This window comes from Mirounga leonina, unplaced genomic scaffold, assembly GCF_011800145.1.
Source record: "Mirounga leonina isolate KUSES-001 unplaced genomic scaffold, KU_Mleo_1.0 Mir_200, whole genome shotgun sequence".
NCBI lineage: Eukaryota > Metazoa > Chordata > Mammalia > Carnivora > Phocidae > Mirounga > Mirounga leonina.
Genome location: NW_023270503.1, coordinates 7,042,513 through 7,054,152, shown reverse-complemented (window position 1 = coordinate 7,054,152; position 11,640 = coordinate 7,042,513). Strand labels below are relative to the sequence as shown.

General features: G+C 51.5%; 1 protein-coding gene across 2 annotated transcripts in view; it reads right to left on the bottom strand.

The window, feature by feature from the left end:
- Positions 1–1,325: 1,325 nt before the first annotated feature.
- RHBDL3 (rhomboid like 3) overlaps positions 1,326–11,640 on the bottom strand; it is a 48,706-nt gene continuing 38,391 nt past the window's right edge. For both annotated transcript variants that reach the window (XM_035027790.1, XM_035027791.1), the window contains 2 exons: positions 8,031–8,091; positions 1,326–4,955 (listed from right to left, as the gene is read on the bottom strand). In XM_035027790.1, coding sequence (XP_034883681.1) covers positions 4,684–4,955; positions 8,031–8,091 — 333 coding nt within the window. In that variant the 3' untranslated portion in view covers positions 1,326–4,683. The remainder of the gene's footprint in view (positions 4,956–8,030; positions 8,092–11,640) is intronic.

Genomic DNA, 11,640 nt, shown 5'->3' with positions numbered 1-11,640 from the left:
GAACTCGGGAACCACAGTGGGAATCCATCTATGCCATAAGGTACCCGGGAGTCACCACACTTCCCTAAGCCTGCCCCTCATATAAATATGAGCATATTGATACCCACTTCACACCGAGTAGCTGTGCACTAAATGATGATAATCTGTGGAAAATGGCTCGTGCAGTGCCCAGCACATACTAAGTCATCAGTAAACTGTCTTCATAGTTACTTATCACCGGTAGATGTCTCACAAAGTTATTGGAAGAATGAGACTCTGGTAGGAGGGAGGAACCAGAAAAGTCAAGGGAGAAGTGATAGGAGGCCAAAGCTAAACAGCTTCTGGCTGTCCAGGGGGCTTGCCAGTAAGCGCCCCGGCTATGGAGCCTGGAACTGACTGGGGGGTACACTGGGGTTCAGACAGTGTCCTGATTTTCCCTCCAGGGGAGTTATTTATCCACACAGGAAACAGAAATGAGTTCTTTGACCTTGAGTCTGAGCTCTACTCTCAAGTTTGTTCTGGGATGCCTTCTGCAGCTTTTAGAAATGTTTTTCAATGACCTACAGGAAACTGATGTGACAGAACATTATGGGAAACAGCTCCCATGCTGAATTTAACAGGGTCGTTTAATCCCCCAACAAAATTTAACAGTTATGAATGGCAAATCTGTGTATACTGCCATCTGTTTAGAAAAGCTGGAGAAAACACTTCACTGAATTCTCAGACTGCATCCATTCAAAGCCCATTTGATTATTAAACTTACCCAGCACTACACTTTACCATTTATGCCCCTCTCACTCTCCCCTTCTGTATGTGAACCATGTCCTCTCACCCTGAGAAAATTCCTATCCCTTCCTCAAGATCCAGGTGTTGACTGCCCCTAGAAAGACCTAAAGAATAGACTATTGGGGTAAAGAAGGAAGCGCCTAGATATTTCAAAGATCACTCCAATAGTAGTAGTCAAAATATTAATCTCCCGTCAGAGTATAGGGTAAGAGGAGGAGAGGAAGACGGGGTGCCAGGCAGGACAGCGGGCACAGAAGTTCTTGACCTGAAACCACGGACCAGTTTCCTTATTCACACACCACCTCCCCCCTCCACATTGTCTCTCCATGCATTTTCAGAGCAAGAGAAAACACAGCTTCCATCAACCACTCAAAAGAGTTCAGTAATTCAAGAACGGTTAAGAACCACCGAGCTGGAAGCACCAGCACCAAGCACCGACCCCCGGAGCTGTGTTGTATGTGCCGCCTCCCACCTCCCCGACCCAGACAGAGACAAAACAGGCTCCGGTGCTAGCCCTTCAGGTCACTTCCTGAGTCACCGATGGCTTTAAAAAAAAAAAAAAATCTTTAATGGAATCTGTGTTCAAATAATATGTTACAACAAAAATATACAGAATGTACACAATACAAAAATATTTAGAAACAAACATTGCAGCTTGTGTTTCCTTTTGTTTCCCACTTACTCAAGTCCTTTGGGGGGGTGCGGAAATTCAGGGATGGGCACTGTTTTTTTAAGGCAGAGGAGTATTGGTGCTTTTTGGCCAGCCCTGGGAGCAACATGAAGGATGCCAGGAAAGGGCTTCCACTGCACCCAGGAATCTGCATTCTTTGAAAACGAAATTGGACCCTGGAGGAAGATCTGGGTTTGGTGAGCAATGACTCCCCTAATCCTCTGAGTAAGAAAGGTCCTCGTGGAAATGGAGAGTCCTATTAGCTGGCAAAAACACCTCATTAGGGAGCTTTTCCTAATTAAAAAAATGAATGACTAATGGTGTCATTAAAGCCAAATTTCTCCTTTGAAGACTTGTTTTCCCTTCCCTAGTTTCTGTGATTCCACTTCCGTTTAACGAGCGAGCAAATCTATGGCTGCTTTTTGGGGAATCCCCAGCTTTCAGTTTCCGTGTCCCGTGGATGGAAGGCCAGCCACCCTCCACAGTCCCAAGAGGCACACTGGGCCAGTGGCTGTACGAGCTCAGGAAGGAGGGATGATAGGGACGGGTTGCCAGCAGGGTGCTGGGGATGAGGGTGCGCGGACTGGCTGAGGAGAAAGTCAGACACCAAAACGGAAACCTTTCTTACCAGACAATGATCTTTGGTCCTGGTTTGGAGACCTGGGTTGTATGGAGTGACTGTGGACCCCACTGGGTGGCCCTGCTTGGAGCTGATGGTTGGGCGAGGGTGGGGAGGGGGGTGTGAAGCTGACCAAAGAACTTTGGGGTTCCTTTTGGACCCTGCTGACAGGGAACAGCTGGGGCCTGTGGCCTGAGGCTAGATGAGGCTCCCTTGGTGGTCTGAGACAGGATGGCAAATGGGATTTTCGCCTCAGGCAGTCCTTCTTGGTAGCAAGCTCCCATCTGCGGCCCTGAGGGAACTGGGTGCTTCTCTGAGGTCTTTCTAGAGGCTTCTTCTCACCCCTGCGAGAGGTAGACCCCTCTCCAGGCCGCACCAGACGAAGGCAGGGGGGACTCTCCACTCCCTCCACCCACTACCCAGAATATGGGGGGGGCCTGGAGGGACGCCCTGCCTCCCCGAGGGCACCGGCTGCCTCCGTTCCTCCAGGGAGGGACAGCACCACTCAGGTTTAGGGGGCTGCAGCCCATGGCCAGGGCCCCCCTCTCCATCCTTACCCAAGTCCTCTCAGCCCCAGTTCCAACTTACTCTCCTCTCCTAGGAAGCTGACTCTCCCAGCTACACCCTTCCCTCAGTGGGGCAGAGACAGACTGGCAGGACACAGACAAGATGCCTCAGGGTGACGCGGCCCAGCCCCCGATCTGGGCCTGTGCCAACTGGGCCTGGCAGTCCTCAGTACTGTACCAGCACGAGGGCAGCATGACCTCAGGAGCCACACGTGGGGACCCAGACAATCTATTGAGCACTGGGCAAAGAGGGGGAAGGGCTTGGCATAGGCTGGGGCTGCATGGAGACCCTGTCCATTCACATGTGATCACTGAGGACAGGAAGCCACAGCGGCCCAAGACCCCCAACTGCCTGGCCCGGCTGACTCCAGACTAAGCTCCTGCCCTCGCCCCTGCATGGACCCAGTCCCTCTGCCTCCCGGACTGGAGTTCTTTGTCCTTCTGGGTTGTCAGTGGTTGGGAATTCCAAGAGCAGTATACAGGGAATCATATATTTTGTCAAAAGCCATCCTCCCCTCCCCCTCTCCTCAGGGCCCGTATCAGCTCCTGCTCGGGAGTCATTCCCTTAGCCTCATTTTCCCACTTGTGCCTTGGGGTGGGGATGGACCTGACAATAGCCAAGTTCCCTCCAAGCTCTGAGCATCTGCGCCTCTGGGCTACCCTCACCTCTGACCCTCATCCAAATACCCAACAATTGTCCAGAAGCAGTTTTCCCCTAAATTGGGATTTCTTGTACCGCAGCCTCCTGTCCCCCCTACTCAGTGGACACATGGCTTCAATATTCCTGCCCCAGCCTCTCTGACACCCCCAAAGTTCCTTCCCTCTTATGGAAAACAGAACAGAACCATCTCAGATGTGAAGGTCATTCCAGAGGGGAACAAGAAGGGAGCTTGGCAAAGGCCAACCGTGGCATCCTGAGCATCCCTAGGAGGGCCCAAGGTCTCCCTCCACTGAGGACAAGTCTCCCACTGGTCAATGGTTTTCAGGGAGACGCCTGGAAAGGATGAGGAATGGGAAAGAAGGGGCTAGCTTTGCCGAAAGCCAGATCCTCAGGGGTCACACTCTCCCACTTCTCAGTGCCTTTTTTCCTCTCATGCAGACCCTTCCACACACCCCCACGCCCCTCATGGGCTTCCTCTGCAGCCTCTGACTTCCCTCACGTTCTTCCCATGGCATCTCTTACCATCCGATGGATGTCCTCACCCACCGAACCACACACACACACACACACACATCCCCATGACCAAAGGGGAGGCACAATGTAGGGTCAGGGCAATGGAAGGGAAGGAAAAGGCTCTAAAAACAAGGCAGGGCATGGGATGCTGGGGCACCAATATGAGTTGTCAGCATTCTGGGAGACAGGGAGGGAGAAACCCAAAGCTGGTACTGGGCCTTGCCAAGGGTAGTGCTTGGGATGAAGTTTTTTCCCTCCTACTTGGGTTTCTCTTACTGGATACCCCCAGGGCAAGAGTGAGGCCTAGAGTTACAGCATCTCCCTCCTCTGCCTGCCCCAGTGTCCACCACCAGGAGCACACCCTGGGCTCTCCTACACCAAAAGCCAACATGTCCACCGCCAGGCCCTCCTCCACTCCAGAGCTCCAAACCCAACAGCTGTAGAGCGAACATTTCCTGGCCTGTAACTGTATCTCTGGGCTGGACAAGGGCCTGCCTGGCTACCCCACCCTCGGATCTTCCTGACATCTCGGGGTGGGGATGAGGGAGGAGGCTACTGCTCAGTCTGTGACGAGGGAAGCGTCGCCTGAACACACAGAACAAGCCCAGCCCGAGGGGAGGGCTGCTTTTACCCCACCCCAGGCCTTCGCCCTGGCTTGATGTCCTCAGAACAGTCTAGAAAAACAATGGTAGCAGCATCCAACTCATCCAGCAGGCGCCTTTCAGAAAAAGAGGCCCCATTGTCCAAACCTGAACACCAACATCACCGTGGCCCAGCATCTCGTCCTCTCCTCCCTGGCCTCTCAGAGCTGGTGCCGAGAACAAGAAAGTCCATGTTCCTTCCTGCTGCTGCTAGGCCCTCCCACCCCTGACCTAGGTCCCCCAGAGCCTTAAGGAGGGGGTGGCAGCTTTAAGTCCAGCAGGGTGTAGGCGAAGATGTTCCAGAAAACAGCAAACAGCACAAAGACCGTGTACATGGCCACAAAGATCCACCACAGCGACTGGTCCTGCAGCCTCTGCTCGTAGTTCCTCAAGACCACCACGCCCAAGGTGATGCCCACAGCCACGCCGCCCAAGTGTGCCACAAAGCTGGGGTGAGGGCACGGGGGGTAGGCCGATGGGTGGAACCGGAGCCACACGGCCCGCCCGAACTCCATGCTCACTGCAAGGGGAGGAAGCACAGAGAAGTCACAGGAGGGCCGCTGGGCAGGGGCGGAGGGAGAGGCCTTGCACGCCATCCGGCCACCCAGCCACCCACTCACCCATCCACCCGTGAGTTCACTCACTGCCCACTAGGCCGAGCACTGTTTGTTCTCTGCCCTGCAGATAGAGAAGTGAAAGACAGACGAACAAACCCCTGTTCTCCCAGGGCTTACAGATCTGGCAATCGACCAGGATCAATTACATACATCAGATAATTCCAGTAAGAAAAATTCTAGGGGGTAAAAAAAAAAAAAAAAAAAAAGGTAATTTTAAATCAATGCTGGGTCTAAGGAGGGGGGATTCGTTAGTTTGGGGAATCAGGCAAGATCTCCCTAGAGACGTGAAATGTGCACAGAGACGTGACTATCAAGAGGAGACCCTAAGAAGAGCAGTCCAGGCAGAGGGGAGAGCTTGTGCAGAAACCCAAAGAGGCTTGTGGCCCCACGTTCATGAGTCTGGGAGGCTCAGTTTCCCCATCTGCAGAGTTCCAGGCTACACTGCTGGAACATTAGTAATAACTTTAGTATGTGCTAGCACGTTATAGTTTAGAAAGTGTTTTCGTGTGCTATTTCAAAACCCTTAGAAACCTTTCCCTCAGAACTTTTGTGATTGGAAGGAAGGGATGGAGGGAGAAAAGGACAAAGAAAGAATGGGGATACACGGCCCCAACACAGTGCTGGAGTCTCCCTCCTAACAGATGCTCAAATGCCCCCATCCCATCCTCCAGTTGACTCTTCTTGCCTGAACTTGTTGGGTCGGCCAATCCCATGGGATGCACTCTCTCCAAAGGATAGGTGCTGGGAAATGGCCATTTCACGGCCCACCACCAAAGAGCACTAAGGGCAGGCATTCTTATCCCCATTTTGCAGATGAGGAAACCAAGGCAAATTTGACGAGTGAAAGAAAGTCCTTTGCGGGGAATTCTGTACTTATTTAGTTAACCAGTGTGCTTCTCTCCACCGTCGCCACTGCGGGGGCACCCAGGACCTCCAGGGATGTTCATTCCCCAGGGATCGCCTAATCTTCTGGCCTGGGCCCTGCAAGTCCAAGGATGGCCAATAGATGGCAGGAGAGGAGCAGCCAGGGACCGACACTGAGTCCTCCCCAAGCCCTCCCCAGGCCCTGGGGCATCCTTCTGCCTTTGCTTAGCAGGCCCTGGGTGCCACAAAGGAGGTCTGAAAGACATTGGTTTCCCCCCCTCACCTCCCCCTCCGCTCCAAAACAGCATTCTAGTTTTTATGAGTTGGATTTTTTTAAACATCAAGACGCAGGGCGCCTGGGTGGCTCAGTTGGTTAAGCGACTGCCTTCGGCTCAGGTCATGATCCCAGGGTCCTGGGATCGAGTCCCGCATCGGGCTCCCGGCTCAGCAGGAAGCCTGCTTCTCCCTCTCCCACTCCCCCTGCTTGTGTTCCTGCTCTCGCTGTCTCTGTCTCTGTCAAATAAATAAATAAAATCTTTATAAAAAAAAAAAAAAAAAGACGCAGGCTTCTCCTCCCTTCCCTGCACACAAACTCAGAGTCTGAGCAGACAGGGAAGCTATGCTCACCCCGCCCCCACTCACTGCACCCCACTGCCCCCCACTGCCCTGGCTCAAAGAGTCTGTGGGCTTTAGAGCAAGGGATGTGGAAGTGGACGGAAGTGCAGTCCGCATAGGCCCATCCTCCTGCCCCTGTCTGTCCTGGTTCATCTTCCTCTTCCCCAGGTCACAGGTGGATCCAGGCAGACAGCTCAGGTGCTCCCACCCAGCCTGGCTAAAGTGCGGGCATTAGCGACGGCACAGGTCGGCTCCACATTCTGCCTCTATCACCTCCAGCTGGGTGGCCGTGGGCAAGGAACATGAGCTCCAGTGTCTACCTACAAACCTAGCCTTATAGAAAATACCCTCTTCTACAACCGTGTCCTGAAGACTGAATGAGAGACCGTGTGTCCCCTCGTCTCTCTTTCTGCCTGCATCGCATCTTACCTCTTTCCACCTCAGAATGAGCCTCTTGTGAGGCCTCTGGTCTCACGAATAGTCTCGTGAACTCAAATCTGCCAGTAACTCTCCTGTTTACAGCCCTTCAGCGGCCTCCCAGTGCATCCAGGATGAAGTCCAACCTTTCTCTTTGCCTTTAAAGCCCTCGTGACCCGACTCCTATTATCTCTGATCACTAACACACGCAGTCCCAAAGCTGTCAGTCTCGTCAACTGCCCTGATGGCCGTGGCCCTTCCCCCACACCTGTGTCTACGTTCGCGCTGCATCTCTGCCCGAAACGTCCTCTTGTACCCTGCCTCCGCGGTGAACGCCGAGCTGTCTTTGACACTCAAAATGACCTCTGCAGGCAGAACTGACTTCCCCCGACTAGGGCCCCACCACACGCTGTACACAGGGCTTCATGGATTAGTTACAGTCTGTTCACCTGCTAAACTGCAAGTGTGTGTGTGTGTGTACATGCGTGTGTATACTTGAGTTATCCTGGGGAAAGAGTCTCTAGCTTCTAATAGGAGATCTCAAAGGATCGACTCCATGACCCAAAAGGTTATGAAGAAGCTATTTTTCTTGAGACAAACCATAAGAGACTCTTAACTCTAAGAAACAAACTGAGGGTTGCTGGAGGGGAGGGGGGTGGCGGGACGGGGTCACTGGGTGATGGACATTAAGGAGAGCACTTGGGTGTCAAATAAGACTGATGAATCACTGACCTCTACCTCTGAAACCAATAATACGCTGTATGTTAAATAATTGAATTTAAATAAAATGTTTTAAAAAGAAGTTATTTTTCTTGATCTGGGTACTGGTCACTGAGCTGGACACTCATCCTGTATTTTTCTGGGTGCATACTATACGTCAATACAAAGTTTAAGAAAGGCTAAGTGGCAGCAGAGTGGGCCAGACTTCTCTCATAACATCCCTACTTTGTCACACTCTGATGACATGTTTCCCTTTTTTTTTTTGACCACAAAGGCCTCCAGGGCAGGGACTGCGCCATCTTTATGTCCTCCAGGCCTGGGGCAGGGCTCCATCCCACCCAGCCTGCCCTGCCCACACTTACTACAGATCAAGGCCACAGCCATCCGCAGCAGCTTGAATTGACACTTCATGCCTGACCAGTTCTAGGGGAAAAGGAGAAAGTGCCATTAGTTCCAGATCTGACCACTCTTCTACGGATGTATCTCACTTCAGAAAACCTAACACTGGGGCGCCTGGGTGGCTCAGTCTGACTCTTGGCTTCAGGGCTCAGGTCATGACCTCAATGGTCTTGAGATCAAGCCCCCTGTCCTGGCTCCCAGCTCAGCGGGGAGTCTGATTAAAGATTCTCTCCCTCTGCCCCTCCCTCGGCTCGTGCTTGTGCTCTCTCTTTCTCTCGCTCTCTCAAATAAATAAATAAATCTTAAAAAAAATAGTCTCCATTAAGTCTTAAATGAGGCAGTCGTGAGCAGATCACACCAGCATGAGATTTCAGACAATGGTGAATTTATTACTGTCATAAAAGCGCTTGAGCTGGAGTAAAGTAGGAAGAGAATCCAGATCTAGGGAGATGAGGGCCCTGTCCCCTCTACTTGGGCAGACAACCCCTGAGAACTGCAGTGATTGCTGGATCCCACGTTTGCAGAAGGGGATGCAGGGCAGCAAACCAAGCAAAGTCAAAGCAGAACCGTCAGGATAATAAAACAAATCAAAATCCAGCCTATGAGAAATGGATGGAGAGAAGACCCGGGGGTCAAGTTCACTGTTGTCAAGTATCAAATGAGTCACGGTAAGAACAGGGCACATTCAGTGTAATCTGTAATCGGAAGACTCCATAGATTAAAACTTCAGGGATTTTTTTAAGCTCCAGATGTTTCCATTTCTAATAAGTCAGAACATTCCATCTTGGGGGATCGTGAGTTTCCCATCACTGAGAGGTTCAAACAGGGGCTTGACATCACTTGGAGGGGATGCTCTACAGAATCAGGCATTGGAAAAGGGGGCCTCCAAACAATTCCCTTTCCCCTGAGAATCTCAGAACACTCTGAACCTCCAAAGCAGATAAACAGAGTACAATTATTCACCTTACAAAAGGATTTTTCACTTTACAAAAGACTTCGCCATGGGGTTCCTTTGAGGGGCTCTCCCACGGCGCATTCAAAGCACCATTCCATTTATACAGATACACGCACACACAGAAACGAGTCTGGAATCTTCCTGGAACACAGCAGCCCTAGGGAAGGAGGCAACTGCGTACAGCCAGGGGCTTCTGTTGCCTCCCACCCACCCACTCTGCCTTTGCCGCCTGGCCCAGGCCCAGCTGAGGGCACATCTCGTACTCCTTTGATGTTGGGGGAACACATGTGTTGAACGTTACCAGGGGCCCTGAGCCCTGGCACATACAATAATGTTTATGAAGCTTCGGTGGAGTGAGCAAGATGCAGGGCAACTGCCAAAAAGAGGGTGAAATCCTGCAGAAGGCAGTCGGCGTCCCGCACACCTCCTCCCTTTCCCCTAGTATTCGCCACTGACAGGCAAGCCCTTGTCACAAAAGGTGAGATGGGCAACACATAGCCCCTCTTCAGGTGAGGAAGTCTCATCTTTGCTTGCTGACATGTTCTGTGCTAAGAAGCAGATGGTGGGCAACGTTGTCACCTGCTGGTGGCTGCCCACAGAGAAGCCCCACCAGAAGACAGGGAACAAAACAGGGGTTGGTGGCCTCCATTGGATCTGGCAACCCAATGGAACCCAGCTCGGCTGGCTGATGGTCTTCCGGGAGGAAACCTTGGGATGGGCAGGTGCTTAGGAGTCACCTGACAGACCATCTCCTCCCAAAGGGCAACACCTACTGCCCCCCTGCTGACAAAATGGCCCTCCCACCACTGGGACACCCCTGGGGCAGCCCTGTGAAGGGGCTCTAACCACTGAAAAATCCTTCCTGCTACCGTCTAGCCAGGCTTTGCCTCCCTGTGATGTCCACCCACGGATCCTAAGTCTCCCCTCAAAGTGACACCCATGTTCACAGCAGCATGATTCACAATAACCAAAAGAGGTGGAAGCAAACCAGTGTCCATGCACGGGTGAATGGAGCTACAAGGGAATATCATGCACTTTAAAAGGAAGGAAATTCTGACATGTTGTAACGAACGAACCTTGAAGATATTATGCTAAGTGAAATAAGCCAGTCCCCAAAGGACAAATACTGTCTGTATGAGCCCACTTCTATGAGACACCTAGAGTGGTCGAATTCATAGAGAAAATAAGTAGAACGGTGTTTGCCAGGGGCTGGGGGAGGGAGGAATGGGGAGTTGTTTAGTAGATACAGAGCTTCAGTTTTGCAAGATAAAGAATTCTAGAGATAGATGGTAGTGACGATTGCCCAACCAGCGAGAATGTACTTGACACTACTAAGCTGGATACTTAAAAATGGTTAAGACAGGGGGCGCCTGGGTGGCTCCGTGGTTAAGCGTCTGCCTTCGGCTCAGGTCATGATCCCAGAGTCCTGGGATCGAGCCCCACATCGGGCTCCCTGCTCCGCGGGAAACCTGCTTCTCCTTCTCCCACTCCCCCTGCTTGTGTTCCCTCTCTCGCTGTGTCTCTCTCTGTCAAATAAATAAATAAAATTTTAAAAAAATGGTTAAGACGGTAAATTTTATGCTATGGTATATTTTACCACCATTAAAAACAAACGTGATACAGAACACTTCCAATATTCCTTTCCCTCATAAAACCCCTCCAAATGAACATCTTACCTAAAGTCAGTCTCTTTCACTGTGTTCTGAGTGATAATATCAGGTAAGGTCAGTCTAGAATATATTGGCCACTCTGTCCTTCAGCTGAGGTCCATGCATGTCCCCTTCAGGCCCTATCTGGGGTCTGTCTTCAAAAGTACCCTCCATATCTTTGGTCTGGCAAAGCCATTGGTGAGGTGACTCAGAACTCCTTTTTGGCTGGTGTCTTCATTTGTAAATCTGGGGTACCATTAGTGCCTATCTCAATTACCTACCTCACTGGGTTGTGAAAGTAAAATGAATTCATATGCGTAAAGCACTAAGAACACTGCCTGGCATGTGGTAAGCATCATGTAAGTGTCTGATATGATCATCGAGACCTGAGGCAAAGACAGTGGGTTTGCCCTGCACAGCACCTTTAAAACTTCTGAATGACCTTGGTCTAGCCGGGCAGCTCTGGCCTTCCCAGCCTCCCCAGCTTCCCCAGGCCGGCTCCCTTTAGAATCACTGCCTGGCCCCTGACGGCACTGGAACTGGCCAGGTTGATCCAGTTACATCTCCAACCCTACACTTTGGGGAAGAAGAAACTGAGAATCAGTCCAGGAGGGCTGGTTCAAGGTCAGAGTAAGTTAACAATGAGTCCAGGGCTCTGTCTGCCCCACTTCCGAGACAGGGTCACATTCTGTCTGTCCCTGCTGGCCGCTCCAGTTACCCCCAAAGCTTAGAGAACATGGGTCAATGACTTGTCTCACAGCACTGAGGGGTTCAACTACAATCACCCCTTCCCACCAGCTGCTTCGTTTTCCCAACCCATTATTCCCTCCAATAAAATGCGCTGCAGTGAAACAATAAGAGAAAAGAGAATCTCCCTATAGCCAGCACTGCTGCTATAAATGTGGAAACACCTGCGGACCCCGGGAACACACATCTTTTGCAGGCCTTTTCGTGTTTTTCTCTCCCAGA